General features: G+C 36.1%; 3 protein-coding genes and 1 long non-coding RNA gene across 4 annotated transcripts; 2 read left to right on the forward strand and 2 right to left on the reverse strand.

The window, feature by feature from the left end:
* Positions 1–123: 123 nt before the first annotated feature.
* LOC106418405 (long-chain-alcohol oxidase FAO3) lies at positions 124–3,715 on the reverse strand. Its single transcript, XM_013859106.3, has 3 exons — positions 3,443–3,715; positions 2,903–3,175; positions 124–2,048 (listed from the first exon to the last, which is right to left on the reverse strand). The coding sequence occupies exons 1-3, from the start codon at positions 3,647–3,649 to the stop codon at positions 297–299; spliced, it is 2,232 nt and encodes a 743-aa protein (XP_013714560.1). The 5' UTR covers positions 3,650–3,715; the 3' UTR covers positions 124–296.
* Positions 3,716–3,916: 201 nt separating this feature from the next.
* Positions 3,917–7,450, forward strand: LOC106417997. The gene is made up of 2 exons (XM_048762776.1): positions 3,917–6,328; positions 6,821–7,450. Exon 2 carries the CDS (start codon positions 6,832–6,834, stop codon positions 7,390–7,392), a length of 561 nt encoding a protein of 186 aa, XP_048618733.1. The 5' UTR covers positions 3,917–6,328; positions 6,821–6,831; the 3' UTR covers positions 7,393–7,450.
* A 421-nt stretch (positions 7,451–7,871) lies between these two features.
* Positions 7,872–8,784, forward strand: LOC125590467 (glutathione S-transferase T3-like). The gene is made up of 2 exons (XM_048764041.1): positions 7,872–8,688; positions 8,780–8,784. The coding sequence occupies exons 1-2, from the start codon at positions 7,872–7,874 to the stop codon at positions 8,782–8,784; spliced, it is 822 nt and encodes a 273-aa protein (XP_048619998.1).
* A 5,432-nt stretch (positions 8,785–14,216) lies between these two features.
* Positions 14,217–15,935, reverse strand: LOC125589995. Its single transcript, XR_007326187.1, has 2 exons — positions 14,711–15,935; positions 14,217–14,623 (listed from the first exon to the last, which is right to left on the reverse strand). It is a non-coding gene; the product is annotated as an uncharacterized LOC125589995 (long non-coding RNA).
* Between the last annotated feature and the right edge of the window lie 932 nt (positions 15,936–16,867).

Below are 16,867 nucleotides of genomic sequence, written 5' to 3' on the forward strand. Positions count from 1 at the left end.
ATTGTTTGTTTATTGGGAAATTTGCTAAAATACAACAAAAAAACAGCTAAAAAGGGAGAAATTCATGTTTTAATGTCACTTTTAAAAAATCAGTAGATTAGACTCAATACTTAGCTTATAGCCTTGACCAATAAAAAAAAAATTCACCACAAGTACCAAACAATAATTGTTGGTTATACATTAATTTCACTATTAAGTGTGTAATATTAACTTACCACTATAAGAAAATAATAGTAGACTTGCATGAATATTTTAATGCAGGTATGATACACTAGTAAACTGAGACCACACTTCCTTCAATGAGATAAGCCTCTGGTGGTCATGGACTTTACAATTCTTGTAGAGATACAATAAGCAGTAGACATAATAGTAATCATAGGATTAACACCAACAGCACTGGGCAACACACTTCCATCGCACACAAACAGCCTCTCAGCTTCCCAACTCTCTCCATTCAAATCTAACGCACCTTCTTTCTCATCTTCACCTATTCTGCAGCTTCCCATCTGATGAGCTGAGCTATACACACCCCATTTCTCCGTCATCGCCTTTGGCCCTTCCTCTGCACTCACCGAGTCCAAAAACTCCTCTATCGACTTCTCATCAACGCCTTTGCATACCAGTTTCTGCCCGTCGCTTCTGTGAGTTCCCACTTCCTCTGCTCCAGCTGCAATAAGTATCCTCAACGACTGTCTAAGCCCTGCTCTGAGATTCTCTTTATCGGTTTTATCCACAACGTAGCTTATCCTGCCTTCGGTTTTCACCTCTCCTGACCCGCGATCTCTAACAATCGTTATGAGATTCGCGGTTCTTGAGTATCTTGACATTCTCTTCTTCATGTCGACCCCTGAGGTCCAAGGACATAGCACCGAGAATGAGGCTGGTCCTAGCGCTGGCGTCTCTATGATGGCTCTAACTTCTGAATCTTCTGACAACACTTTGCTCATTGATGTTATGATCCCGCCTTCGTAGGATTTCCCCTTGAAACTAGAAGATTCCTTGTCCGGAAAGAAACCCCACGCCATTAGGACAGGATGTAAGTGAAGGTTCTTACCGATATGTCTGTTTCTCAACCCGCTAGAGATCATCAACGGAGGTGTTAGAAGAGAACCAGCCGCGGAAACCGTCACTTTAGCTTCGATCTTGATCTTCTTGGCTATGTTTCCGTTTAAGGATTTAGCCAACACGCCCAAGCATTTCATCTTCTTGCCTCCTCTGTTCTTATTACCGTTATTTTCGAGTATGAACCTCTCCGCTTTACATCCAGTTAAAACCACAGCTCCGTGACTCACAGCGTCGACAAGCCACGTCCTGTCGCTTCCTTTCTTCTCTCCCTGTCTGCATCCATACCCGCAAGACCCGCAGTAATGCTTCTCCGAGGAGTTACGTGCGACGTTTTGGACATTGATACCGAGATTCTCGCAGCCTTTTCTCAGAACCTGGTTCTGAAAGCCCTCTTTTTCACAAGTCTCCGTGACACCCATCCTCTTCCACATTAAGTCCATAGCCGAAACGTATTCTTTGGTGCCAAAGAGAGGTATCTTGTGATCTTCAGACCATTCTTGAAGAACTGACTTCGGCGTTTTGATACACGCAGACCAGTTCACAGCAGATCCACCTCCTACAGTTGCACCAGCCAAGATCATGAGACATCCATCGATGCTTGGGAGGATCCCTCCGTTCTCATATAGTTTTTCCATGCCATGACCTTCGAAAGGAGGATAGTCTGACTCTGTACAGTAGCTTCCTTTCTCCATGACAACCACTTTCAGACCGGCTTTTGCTAGCACAGAAGCTGCTACGCCTCCTCCTGAACCGGATCCGACCACCACAGCGTCGCATTTGATCCTGATGGCATCGTGGTCTGTGTCTGATTCTAGGCCCTTTTGAGTAAGTGACTCCAGAAGAGTTTGTTCTGTTTCTTTCATGGTCTCCACCACCCCTTTCTCGAGAGGTCTTTCTTTTTGAGTTTCAGAAGGTTTGTTCTCATCGAGGTTTACCCGATAACCTATAGCTTCCCATGCAGGGTTCTCGCCATTTGAACTAACCTACACAAAAGCAACGGCAAGTTCAGTAAATCTTGAAGATTTTTATATAAGCAGCCAGGGCCCGGATCTGAGAATTTGGGGGCTTGAAACATTTCTTAAGAACTCTAAAAAATTTGGGAGCCAGAGTCAATGTTTGGAGGTTTAAACCTATGCAAAAAACCTCTAGAAATTTTGGGGGCAGAGGCCAATGTTTCATTCGGCTGCTGTCCCCAGATCCGGCCATGTAAGTAGCTATAGCAATACAGTAAAATTATATGGAAATATAAAGATTTTTAATAAAGTTTTCCTGATATTTAGGTTCTTTTGTTTGATGTATAGTAACCAAAGTGAAGATAATCTGTATATATCAGTTTGGTGAGGATTAGTTTCTAGGTTTTTTGGATTATGTGTATATAGACAATGTGTAAAAGTAAAAGATAAGCTCATAGCCTCATATATATCCGTTTGGTTAGGTTTAGGTAGAATGTTTTCAGATTTTTTGGAACTTCTTGTTTATCTTGATGGGACTTCAGATTGGTTAAATCCAAATTGAACACAAGTGACCAGGTCCGTCCTGAATTTGAAGGACCATAACCATTTTAAGGTAAATTTAAATAATTTTTTTTTTTCACTTTAGAATTTAGAATCATAATACATGTGTATATTATTAGCTTTTAAAATTTAGAAGCCAAAGCTAATGTTTCATCAGAATGTTTCAGTCTCCACTATCCCTTAGACCGGCTCCGAACACAAGTATCAACTTTAATGTAGACGAAGGCAGCTCTAATAGGAGTATATTTTAGCTTTTAAATACAAGTGATCTTTGTGACTCGGACAAATCATGTAGTGAAAAAAACAGAGGATATGAGACATACCCGAGAGAAGAAACAGAAGAGGAAGGCAACTTTAATGTAGACGAAGGCAGCTCTAATAGGAGTCAAGAACCAGTTTCTGAATTGTTTCTGAAGTACTCTTTCCCTCTTCTCCAACGAGAGTTCGCTGAATTTCTCGACAAAAGGCCAGCTCGAGACCAAACACTCTGTTCCACAAATGAGTAACGTCCCAAGCCGAGTAGCAAGCAGGAACAAGACTAGTCTCGCTGCAAGGTAAGCTTCCATCGTCCCTCGTTTAATGATCAAGTCAATGGTCTGCATCCAACAACCAAAGCCTTCGACTTTTACACAAAATACTTTGACTTCTCTATAAATGAAACCAGACGAAAACGAAGCTGAATCTTCCTTGTTTACTGTTTGTTTAAAAATATGGAAAATATTTTTATAACGCAATAATATTATCTAAATAATATACATATATTTCTCATTATATGTTAAAATGCGATTGAATTAGCCTACGTTTTAGTATTAAAAACCAAAACTTTGACCATTTTGATCAATAAACAGAGAAAGTGCATGTACCTGGCGAGCGACGGGAGTCTGAGACCCGCAAGTTGTGTAAAATGACCGGAGAGCCTCTTTGTTCGGGTGGTGATCATCTTCGCCGAGAAGTTCTTCAGGATGCGGCACTGGAGGCAAAACGGCTTCGCAGAAGCTGGCTAGAGACTCCATCTCTGCCGCCGTGATTTCTCGTTGGCCAAAGTTTCTAGCGTCTGTGTGGTTACCCATCACCTTCTAATTCCCTTAAATTGTGTAAAATCTGTGAGAAGATACTTGAGTTTCTAAGAGGAAGAAGCTCCACATATATATATATATATATATATATATGTAGATACAGCTGTCTGCAAAAGTAAGAAACAAACAATGCAAAATTGCAAGATAACCCCCGATTTTTTTCAAATGCAAATAATGCGAAACTGAGAATAAAAAATAAATATTTTTCACGATTATTTATTTGTCCTATTGTAAATAGTATATTTATTTTCCTAGCACGACAATTTGTCGTATTGATTATTTCGATCATTATTCCTGTTTTACAAAACTGGGCCAGATTTTAATTTTTGGAATATGATGATGCATATCTACCAATGTTTTTATTCATGTTGTAGTTGTATGCCAAATTATATAGGTATCATATAGTTTTAGTTATCTTTCTTTAGTGTTCTAGGGACAATTAGAAAATAATTAAAAGCTAAAGAATGGACTATTGTTTTATTAAATTAGGAATTACAAGATTTTGGATTTAAGATTTAGTTTTAAACATTGAAGTTTAGATTTTATGATTATTCTAAATTTCAAATTAATAATTTAACTTATATAATGCAAGATATATATGGCTTAATTAGTGTTGGATCAATTCACTGATTTTAAAAATACAGACTATTTTGTTAATGTTGCTGTAAACACATAAAAGGCCTATTTGTTTAAGATTTCTGGTGTTTTGTTTACAAAACTAAATTTTGCTATTTGAGAAAAGGAGCTACATTTTGTTATCTAAAGTTTAAGATGATGGATATATTTTAAATTGTCCCTTTTTTTTTAAACACATTTTTATTTTAAATTGTCCCTACAGTCACTTATTACGACTGCAAAATACATCGATTAGGATGCAGCTACGTAACTATGGAGGACCGAGGATGTGGCAAAGGTCATTTTTCGAGGAAGTGACATGTGAAAACAACGGGAAACTGAAGAAAAAGGTAAATAAATGACCAAAAAGGTTGATAAACGCACGTTAGAGGAAGAAAACCCAGAAGAAGAAGAAAATGGTTAGTGATGTTCTCTCGGAGCCACGAAGATAGTTCACGTGAGACACTCTCTAAACAACAATTTGAGACTTTGTGGCCAAAATTTCTAACTCGTGAGTTAATGTTACAACCATAACTGAAGCATTGAAGTTTTTATATTGGTTAATGTTTAATATATATATACGTGTATAAGTTTCCAACATGGATATGATTTCTCGATTGCATACGATTCTGCGTTTATATACGAGTCCATATTTGCTTGGAGATCTTTAAAATTAATGTATACCACAAAAGTAATGGAAAAAGATTGTGCCATTACACTAAAAAAAAAAAGATTGTGCCATTTGTAACATATTTGTCTCAGAAGAGTAAATGTCGCTAATTGCAAACAAAAAAACAAGAAGTAACTACTTAATCTAAATTTGCATACTAAGCAAATAAATAATTGTACATACTTGTTAGCAAAAAAATATGCTATGGATCATTCTTATAGAAGATTATGTCTCTATGGTTTCATAAATTCGATGCATAAATATAGAAATAGCATCTTATTCCCAATTTGCTATTTGAGCACCGACAACCCGGAGGTAGATTGGGGGGCGTTTTGTGATAACAAATCATAGATAATTGTGTAGGACATACAATTAAGATCACTCAATTTTCATTGGACAAGGCTTTGATTAGATCATAACTATACTTAGTGTACGATATATATTTAGATCAATTAATAACAGTATTAGAAACAACAAAATAAGCAAATAAATCCAATAAACAAGCTTTTATGAGTTGCTAATCCGCATAACATCGATTAGGCCAAAATGCGATGAATAATTATTCAAGTGGGGAGTTTCTATCCATCTTGTCTTCATCTTCAGAGAAGTGGATGGGCCATCCTTGGTAATCTTGTTGTAAGTTGGATCAACATAATGTGGGAATCAGTATGGCCAATCAGTTGTCTCCACGTCAGAGTTTACATTTCTTGTAGTCAATCGTGGTCATGCAACCCCCAACAAACAAGTCATCAAATGCCCATCGAAGCATCCAATTCCGAAAGAAAACTCTAGATTTGTAAATGGTTTCCTGTTACCTGAGTATGATTCTTTACTAATAATAGTCAAAGGGTTTGGTTAGAATATTTCCTTAGACCATGATTATCGCATAAGCGATCCTTAGGTTTTTGTTTTTTTTTCTTTCTTTTTTTTTTGTTTTCTTAAAAAAAAAAAATTAAAAATAAGCCAATCGCGGGACGCCACGTGTCAGTGGGACCCGCAAACAGTGCCAAAACCTCCCCAATTACCGATCCTTATTTGGTGATTTCTGGAAGTGGTTTTTAAAATTTTTGTGAGATCCACGCGTCAGTGGGACCTACATTTTGTCAAAAAACTCTCTAAGACCATCCGCAACGGGGTCCGTGCGTGATCCTTAGCGAGTCCGTGGCATTATTAAAATAATATACGAGCCGATAAAGGGAAGGATTAGTCCGTAACTAAGGATTAAACGGACTTGATCCTTAGCGACGTGTCATAACCTGAGTGGTCCGGTCGGTTTTCGTCTTTGCTCTATCAAAAAAAAATTAAAACATTTGCGACCGAAGCGGAGAAAAAAAATAGCTCTCGACGAAAAGCGATTTGTGGCAATTTCGATCCGTCCCGAGACCAAGGTAAATCTTCCGATTCTCTTGCAGATTTATGGATTAGGATAAGGTTCGATGTTGTTTTCCTCTCAATCGGTTTGGTTTTGTGTTTTCAATCGACGGGTTTGATAACTATTTTGGGGATTCAATTTTTTTTTTGAAATTAGGGTTTCAAAGAAATTTTTTTCCAGTCGATTTGGGGTTAAAGGTCGTTTGTAGTTAGGGTTTGATTACGTTCGATGTTGTTTTCCTCTCAATCGGTTGGGTTTTTGTGTTTTCAATCGACCGGGTTTGATAACGATATTGGGATTTCAAAAAAAAAATTTCACTCGATTTGGGGTTTAAGGTCGTTTGTAGTTAGGCTTTGATAACGATTTTGGTTTTCAATCCCATTTTAGCACTTGTTGTTAGCGTTTTGTACTTATTGGTTTCAAAGAAGTTGAATGTACTTAAGTCATGTAGATTATATGTTCATTCAATGCTTGTTTCAATTGATTTCGGTTACATGATTTATTTCAGGTTTACGAAGAATGGGACAAGATTATTCATACAGCCAGCCTTCTTCATCAGATGAGTACGACATAACCTCACTTATTCAAGCTGAAGCTGAACTGTACGGGGATGAAGCTGAGAGTAACTACCATATTGCTGAGCCGCTTCAGTACCAACCTCAACCCGAGTGTGACGAAGGAATCCTGAGGATATGCTACTGTGATGGTGACCCTGTTGTTGCAATATCTTCCACGGCTAAAGATCCAGGCAGAAGGTACTTCACCTGCCCAAATGTCGGTGATGGGGACTGCCACATTTGGAAATGGTGGGACGTGCCTATTACGGAGGAGATGCGTGAGTTTCAGACACAACTTAGGCAGCTTAAGGATCAAGGTTTTGAGTGTGAGCAGAAGCTGGTAAAGCTACAAAAGACTGTTTGTGAGTTATCTAAGAAGAAATTGGGGCTTATTACAAATGCCTTTGCAATGGAAGTTTGTCTAGTGGTCTCTGCAGTAGTTTTTTTAGGTTTGGCGGTCATGTATATGTCTGGTAAGTTACTCTCTTGTGCTTTTGGGTTGGTCTTTATGCATTTTTGTTAAAAAAATTGTGACTGTTTGATCTCATGTTGTTACAGGAAGAGCTTCAAAGAAGTAAAAGCGAGTGTCTAAAACCTCGAGAGTGTCCGTATAATAAGGTACGATACTACTATTTCCTAGTTATAGTTGTGTATGACTATTGCTTTGTATTACATAAAACGTATAGTAGTGTAAAAAATTGAAAAATTAAAATCTAAAACTAAAAAAAAAAAATTTGAGAGTCTATTTTCTTTGAAAGTATTTGCGTTTAAATGCTTGTTGTTTTGCTTTCCACTTCCTACCGCCTCAGATGTGATTGTTTTAAATGTTCTAGAACGTTATGAACTCGGTTTTATTCTGATTTGATAGGTGTTTAATGCAACTAGTTTGCTTTCTACCTTCCTAACTGCTCGGTTTTCATTGACTTAAATGTTTTTTACTTGAAGTGCGCCTACTTAAGGATATGTATTATTGTGAGAGTGACACACAACACTTCTCTAACCATGGATAAGAACACTAGTTATGTTAATCTACTGTTTACTCAATCTCAATCTTCAGTTGACCTTGATTCACCTGAACCTTTTTGGTTCGGTAGCCAAGGTTCTGAGGAGCCTGTTGTCGAGCCTGTTATCGAGTCTGGTGGGAAGGAGAGGAGGAAATGGTCTCTGGAGGAGGATAAAATACTTATTGGTGCTTGGCTTAACACCAGTAAGGATGCGGTGGTGAGCAATGAGCAGAAATCTGGACAGTTCTGGAAGAGGATTGTTGCCTACTACAACGCAAGTCCTCACCTCGTTGGGACAAAACCTAGAGAGCTTGGTCAGTGCAAGCAGAGGTGGGCTAGGATTAACGAGAAAATCTCCAAGTTCGTTGGGTGCTATGATGCGGCTCTGAGGGAGCAGAGAAGTGGTCAAAATGATGATGATGTGATGAAAGCTGCACTAGACTACTTCTACAATGATCACGGTTACAAGTTCAGTCTGGAACATGGATGGAGGGAGCTTAGGCACGACCAGAAATGGTGCTCAACCTATCTGTCTAATCACGGTGGTAAGGAGAAGCGCAAACAAGTACTGGAGGTTGATACAGAAGACGAAGTGGGAGAACCAGAGGCTAGACCCGTGGGCGTCAAGGCTGCTAAAGCTGCTTCTAAGAGGAAGAAGAGTGGTAAAGAAGAGGGGTTGTCACAGATTCAGTCCATCATGGCAGTGAAAGAAAAACTCTCTAAACAGAAACTGCTTGAACGTTTACTTGGCAAAAAAGAGCCACTCACTGAGATGAAAACATCTCTTAAACTCAAACTTATGTCTGAGATGTTGGGTAGTTTTGTTACTCGTTTGTTTAGTTTATCTCATCTCGTTTGTTTGTATTGTTTAGTGCTTATAAATGTTGCCTTTTTCTGTTGTTTCAGGTTGAGCAGTAGGACATGTGAAGGCACGGGTGCTGCAAGAAAAAGGTGTTTTGTTGTCTAGCTTCATGTGAGCCAACTCACGGGTTCTACTGTATCACTCTATGTTCTATAAAAGTTCACGGCTGGAGGATCGTTTTTATTGCTACCTATCTCGTTTGTTTACTCTCAAATAGTTCTTCTTTCCTTTCATTTGCGGTTGCTACTACTCGAAGGTGTTGTAATATTTTGCTACCAAGGTGTTGTAATATTTTCCTACTACTCGAACTTGCAACAAGTTGTAATCAGATTTGAGGTAACACAAGCTGCTTCACTTATTAGGTAACACAAGCATTTCTCCTTTACCAATCTGTTATAGAAACTATATAGCTTGAAAAAAATTTGTAAACCTTATAGAAACCAATCTAAAACTTGTAAAACCTAATAGAAAAGATGTCATCATCTTCATCCGATGTATCCAAGCATTTCTCCTTTACCAATCTGTTATAGAAACTATATAGCTTGAATTACTGAATTTTGGAACTTTTTTTGGTTTCAAGGAGGGATACCTAAAAATGTCATCATCTTCATCCGATGAAGTCGAAGAAAGACTGGAAGAAATTTTCGAAGAAATCGTCGAAGATACATACAATGAAATAGTCCAGTCCCAAACCAATAAGCAAAGGAGACGAGCTTATATAGAACGAAACCGTGAAGCATGACACAACCGTTTATGGAATGACTACTTCAGCGAAGATTCTACATTCTCTACACAATTATTCAGACGCCGTTTCCGCATGAATAAGGAATTATTTATGCGTATTGTCGATGGCCTCTCAGAGAACGTTCCATTCTTTCAACAAAGAAGAGATGCAACCGGCAGGTTAGGCCTTTCTCCACTACAAAAATGTACGGCAGCTATTCGTCTGCTTGCTTATGGTGATGCGGCTGACACGGTAGACGAATATCTCCGACTTGGTGAAAGCACGACACTTTCGTGTTTACATCATTTCACTGATGGAATAATACAGTTATTTGGAGATGAGTATCTACGAAGACCCACACCAGAGGATCTTCAACGACTGCTCGATATTGGAGAGAAACGCGGGTTTCCTGGGATGGTAGGAAGCATTGACTGTATGCATTGAGAGTGGAAGAATTGCCCAACCGCTTGGAAAGGGCAGTACGCATGTGGATCAGCTAAACCGACAATTGTCTTAGAGGATGTGGCTTCACAAGATCTTTGGATATGGCACGCTTTTTTTTGTCCTCCAGGTACCTTAAACGATATTAATGCCCTCGATCGGTCTTCTGTTTTTGATGACATTTTCCAAGGCCGAGCTCCCAGGTTAGAGTACGTGGTCAACAGACACATGTATAAGTTGGCTTACTACCTCACAGACGGTATATATCCCAAATGGTCAACATTTATCCAATCGATCTCACACCCACAAGGTCCTAAAGTAGAGTTATTTGCTAGAATGCAAGAAGCAACCCGAAAAGATGTGGAACGGGCTTTTGGAGTTTTGCAAGCTCGATTTGCGATTGTGAAAAACCCCGCTCTTTCATTGGACAAAGCAAAGATAGGCAAGATTATGAGAGCATGTATCATACTACACAATATGATTGTTGAAAATGAACGAGATGGATACATTCGGTACGATATATCTGAATTTGAAGACGGAGACGTCACCAGAAGTTCACGGGTCGAGACCGAGAGGCTTACAAATATCGCTAATATGCTCGGCATTCGGGAAGATGTTCACGATAAGCGTTTACATCAACTATTGAAAAATGATTTAATTGAAAATATTTGGAACAAATTTGGTGATTGAAAAATAATAAATATTGTATCTTTTTATTTAATCATGGAATAGATAAAAATAAATTTTTCAGTTAAAAAAAAATAAATTATTTTTTTATTCCTAAGGACTTCAAATTGAAGTACACCATTGGACATAACAAAAGTACGAAGATAGTTACCTATTCAAAAAAAAATTAGTTTTATATTGCTAAAGACTCAATTAAGAGTAACACCATTGCGGGTGCCCTAAAGACCTCGGGATGTTGATGCTCTTATACCCTGATTTCCGGGTATCTGCTTGGTTAGTGATAAAGAAATGATACCTTATTTAAAAAGTAATGGTTAGAACCTAGAACCTGTATGTGTGTTTAGATTAATTAGCACGAATGCTTAGAGACAGATATATGGTTGGAAACCATTAAAGATGTCACAAGTTGCCATTAAACTAGTTGATTAAAGTTATAATAAGTCAGATAACAATTTATTGTGAATTTTCACAACAAGCCAGTTTGAAGACGTTCTCGCTATTATCCTGCAATCAACAGGGCGATGTTGATACAACTCTGATCACATAAACGAATGTATCACTATAATAATCTTATAGTGAAGTTAATAGATGAAATGGTATTGTTAAGAGTTTAAGACTTCGGACGATGTTGAGACAACTCTGATCAATAAATATAATTCTGAACCACGTATTATGAAATATGACACGCGTTCGACCTTCATACAACCACTTGTCAATTCATTTTTATAGTTCTGAACCATGTTTGAAAACTGCGTTAGGCCCTACGCGTGTGGCATACAAGGGCCTAGCGATTTATTGAAAAAACGGAAAAAAATCGGAGAATACGCGGAGAGAAATTTTTTATACTTTTGTATGTATTATACGGTATTGTATGTATAATACTACATTTTATACATATAATACAAAAAAAATTACAAAACATGTTTAGGAAAGATACAACATTGATACTAAAAATCATAGATTTATAAATATAATACATCATTAATACATAATAATACAAAAAGTTTGTATAATACATGTTTTATCATAAAACCCATTTAAAGCCCAGTCAAATTCTCTCATCTCACGTCAATAATAAAAAATAAAAGAACCAAAAAGAGACACGTCAATTTTGTAAACCTCCCACATCGCTTTTTTTTTTTTAACATCTTAACTTTATTGATATCAAATCAATGTAAGATATTACATGAATCATAAATTACATAAAACATGTTAATAAAAACTTTTAACAGAGATAGCAGTAACACGATGCTTCCTAACGCATTCGTAGGACAGACTGACTCGCTAGTTTTCTTCCGCTTCGTTCTTGGTCTTATAAGATCTTTCTTGTGGCACTCAATTTTTGTGAGTAAATGCATTTTTTCTCTATAAAGATCATTGGATGCGATCCATCTGTTACATCGCAATCCCTTCCAAACACTCCCGCTGCAGGAGATAACATGCTTTGTTGTAACTATCCATGGCATTGAAATTCTTTTGCTTTGAACCCAATAAAGCCATATCTTCAATTTGTTTTGTTGTAAAAACATCTTTGGACTCCTTACTTTTGTGGACAATGACTCATCGATCACCACCATTATAGAACTCCGAAGAATTCCCACTTGGTGATTCTCCAGAATCATTAACATGACAATCACCCTATCACATGAATAGACAAGACGTCCAGGAGATGATTGTCCCAATCGTCTCTTCAATATCCATATGATGCACGACATACACTTTCTCTTATTTGACCATGGCGGTTTCCAATACCAGATTACAAATTTAATCCAATGATTCTCAATCGATAACTCGAGAGTAATAAGAAAACCGCACCCAAAGGTCGGACAAGAACACTCCCAAGGGGAGAAAACAACAACGCCAACATTGACGTGGATCATAGTCGATAACAATAGGAGAAAAATCAGTGTAGATGTCGCTACCGGATATACGAACCGATCAGCCTCGCCATGATTCGAAAATAATGAAAGGAGGATTTGATGTCGAGTGAAGAATTTCAACCTAGACAACAAAGATGGGCACAAAACCATCAAAGATGCGCGTGTAGAAAACATAGGAACAGGAAAACAAGAGAATCCGGCGGTTAAAACCGCCGGAAGAACACCAAATAAGCGGTTGAGGAAGGCTTGTGTCTGTTCGTGAAATTGATCGCACTCAGATGGTGCAAATGACGAAGGAATTCAACTAGTATAAATAAAAAATGAGTTACACTACACAGGCTTCAATTAAGCCAAAGCCCATCGTTGTGACTGGGCTTAAGTTAATTGAGTCAAAATAGTCGGTTATTAATCCGATTTAAAGCGCATAACATGATTGTGCGGGAGCTTATTTAAGTGCCGATTAGTTAAGCCGAGTTGGTCAAAATCGTAGCGGCTGACCTCCGCTTAGCGTTTTAGCGGCCGCAAATGCGGCTACGCGGTCGCGTTTTTGAACATGGGTTCTGAACCACGTATTTTGATTATTATTATTTTTTGTCAACGATTATTATTTTGCTCATAAATGAAACTCGACCCAGAATACGAAAACTTATGATTTATTTATCTAAACATGTGACGACTCTATTGGACAGGCATGTGTGAGTTAAAACCAACGTGGTAGCAGTTGGCAAGTCTAGGCTATGAGTCAAACTCGTTCATTTCTTATCAACCAAGGTTGTGAATGAAAGGGCAACAAGTGCAGTTCTCCCATAATATATTCACCATTCACGTTTTTCTGTTTGCAAAAATAGTTTAAGCGGAAGATCTGCATGCAATTCAATATTTTTGTCTTTTTGTGAAAAAACCAGAAAATCTGCATGCAGATCTCATCCGCTAACATTTGGTAGTGTTGATCTGTTTTTTTGTATAATAAATAATTTTGTTACAAACACTTAACTTTAAATTATATTTATCTGATTTTATAAATAATGTATAATGATTAGCTCAAACTATATAGTTTACACTAATAATGTTTGTATTGTTTTAAAATTATAAGCATGACGTTCAATCGCCGACAAAACACATTTTCAAAAGAAGAAGATATAAATCTTCCTACATAAATATCAATAAGGGTAAGTAGTTAATATTTTTTTTATGTTTTAAAATAGTTAATATATAGGTAAATGGTTGAAATTTTGTAAATCTATTGAGAGAAGACAATTTTAAATGAAATTTTAACCGAGAACGTGTATTTATTGAGTTGTACGATCAAATAATTTTCATGACTAATTACTGTTTCAAATATCTTACACCCACTGGTAGAGAGTTTCCCGGTGGTAAATTTAACCAAAAGTTCAATATTTGTGTAACCTACCGGTTCTTTCAAGAAAATCTTGATCACCTAAAAAAAATAAAAGAACTATAAGTATCTTATAAAACATTTACAGGCATTTCGGCCGATCCTATAACATCTAAGATATTTGTTTAGATATCTAGATGTAATTTTTATTGTTTTAATATATGATCTATAGTTTTGAACTGATTTTGTCATTCATAAGTTATAATAAATTATTTGATCGGTTTGATCTGCTTCTCTCCTGCACGATCCGTTTTATCTGCACTTGTCCCACTTGATCTGCACTTGTCCTGCTTGATCTGCTTGATCTGTCCCACTTGAACTGCTTTTACCATTCGAAGCCCAAGCTTTTTTTCTTGTCAACTTTAACATTTCATTATAGCCCACGATAATCAGAGTACAACTTTTAAACATACACGCGTTACAACTGTACAAACCCCAAAGTCCACGTGTATGGACAAGAACAAAAGTTTAAACACGTGTTGAGAAAAAGACATGCAATCTTGAAAAGCTAGCTCCGGTGACTTCAGCCATCTTCGCCGGCGAGATTACCCAGCCAATACAGTGCTTCAATCTTCTTTTCCCAACTTTATTCACCATTAACTGTACTCATGTTTATCTCTTCCGCCATTAGCCATGTTCTTGAGACAAAGATCCTTGCGAACACCGATTGTAAATTCTGGGAAGACTTGAACAACTTTGAGCAGACCCTATATTGGACCATCTCCATAAAAGATGCCAATTTTACTGAATCTCTCTGTAGCTGATCAAGATAAATCCAAAAACTCAATCTTTCTTTACGTTTGAGAAACTTTCTCCAAGAACATATAGAGAGGAGAAAGAATTATACTCATAGAAAAGGAGATCGAGGGTGATCGGAAAAGAGGAGAGCTCCAACTCAGTCGCATGGGATAGAGATTTGGTGACGGAAGGGGCGAAATCCGCTAATCGGAATTCAAAGATCCGCTAACTGGAAAACCTAGATCCGCTAATCGGAAGACAGACTATCGATCTGACGATCGAACATAGTTTACAGACAAAAAACAAAAAGATTTAGTGACCGGCAGCAAGAGAGCCACCGGCCACTGGAAACGAAACTTTGTTTTTGTGACTCTTAGAGAGAGGTCGGAGAAATTATCAAGAGAGAGAGGGATTGGCTCTTATCAACCAAGCTATCAGGATAATTCATTTCAATATACAAGTTTAGAGTTTGGTTAAGAAAAGACTAATTAAACATATCAGCTATATATTTGGGCACACACATATTAGTTATATGTTTTCTGAAAAACAATCAGAAATTATTAACTTTTATTTACAAAAAAAGATCTAGTAAATAAAATTGACCCATTTTACAAACATAGCATATGACAAAAGTTCTAAATAACAGAATGATGATTAATCTCTCGGATCTTGATAAATCTCAATCGTTAGAAAATGATAGTGAAATAGAGAATGTCTCAAATTAACAGACAAATTTCCTTATATGTTCAATATTGTAAAGTACTAAAATTTCTTTATGTAATAATTTGAACTAGTTGATGGTCATATATATACCTAACAATTTTAATATCTATTTTTATACAAATGTGAAATTATTAAATTAGATATAAATTTTAAATTAATATTAAAAGTAAGATTCATACCGGTAATCGATATATTAAATTATGTTCTTTTGTTTAATAGTTTTATTTATGAGAAGTAGATTTTAGACCAAATTTTTTTCAATAATAATAATAATCAAATTAGGAAAATTGGATTATTAAATTAACACTTGCTATATTTTAACCCGTGTTTCGGAAGCGCGGATTTTTTGAATATAAACAAAGTTGAATATGAATAAGTATTTTGAAATTGTTATAAATTTATGTTACAAAATCTTATTATATTGAAAAGCGAATGTATTTAACACTATATAATTTATGAATTATTTTATTTAAGATTGTTGTATGTACACTTTTATGTAACTATTTTTAGATCTGCCATATTATCCGCACCCGAGAAACCAAACCAAAATTGACTTGAAAATACAAGTTTGGTTCGGATCTGGGTCCAAAGTAAAATACCTATTCGTTATTTTTTTTTTGGATCCGCGGCTCTAGGTTTGAGTCTGGATCCTGCTCGAGACTCAACCCGGTACCTAAAATACTTAAAATGTTTTGTGTATATTAGGTATATTATGTATTACGAAATTTTAAAAGTTTTGGGTTTGGTTTTAGGTATAGTTTCGGGTTTTTAATAAAATTTCAAATGTAAAAAATATATTTTTGGGTATTTTTTTGGGTTTTCGAGTATTTTTTAGTTTTCGGATACTTTGATTTTTTGGGTCATAAATATCCAGACCCATTACGTATTTGAAAATTTTGAAATATCTGGTTGGGTCTAAATGTCTAGGACCTAAAAAATCCAGACCCAAAAGAAATCAATCCGTACCTGACCCCAAGACCCGAATTCACAGGTCTACTCTCTCTCTCAGTATATTTTGTGTGCATTTTATAAGAGTTATATTTGGTTAATTGGTAAGACTTAAGATTTACTTGGCAGATTTTTGGATAATTTAATTGTATAGATTTATATGGTTTTCAATAGTTTTTAAATTTTTCATAAATAGCAAATGTTTTTTATAAATACTATTTATAAAGATCAATTTAAAATATTTGGAGAAAAATATATCACATGAAATGTGGGCTAATAACATAATTCAGTTAAAAGTATTTAAAATATTATATAGTTGAATTAATTAATGATATGACCAAAAATTAATTATACATGGATCAAACCATCTATATGTGAGATGGCATGAAAATCTATATATGTAAAACTATATTGATGATTAATTAATTAACAGAGACAAATTTATAGTTAATTTGATTGATTACAAAATTAGTTTGTTAGATACCAAAATTGTAAGAGTAAATATTAGTAAAAATTATATTTTATTAATATTGATATATATTTTTACTGATTAAGGTAAATATTGTTAGAGAAATATATGGTAACATATTGGTAG

Source organism: Brassica napus, chromosome C7 (genome assembly GCF_020379485.1).
Source record: "Brassica napus cultivar Da-Ae chromosome C7, Da-Ae, whole genome shotgun sequence".
Lineage (NCBI taxonomy): Eukaryota > Viridiplantae > Streptophyta > Magnoliopsida > Brassicales > Brassicaceae > Brassica > Brassica napus.

Bases quoted from the DNA above. Each gene is read 5' to 3' on its own strand.
- LOC125590467 (XM_048764041.1), top strand. From the start codon at position 7,872: ATGGATAAGAACACTAGTTATGTTAATCTACTGTTTACTCAATCTCAA.
- LOC106417997 (XM_048762776.1), top strand. From the start codon at position 6,832: ATGGGACAAGATTATTCATACAGCCAGCCTTCTTCATCAGATGAGTAC.
- LOC106418405 (XM_013859106.3), bottom strand. From the start codon at position 3,649: ATGGGTAACCACACAGACGCTAGAAACTTTGGCCAACGAGAAATCACG. The intron at 3,176-3,442 runs GTACATGCACTT...TGTTGGATGCAG, and splicing joins AGACTCCCGTCGCTCGCCAG to ACCATTGACTTGATCATTAA. The intron at 2,049-2,902 runs GTATGTCTCATA...GCTTTTGTGTAG, and splicing joins TCTTCTGTTTCTTCTCTCGG to GTTAGTTCAAATGGCGAGAA.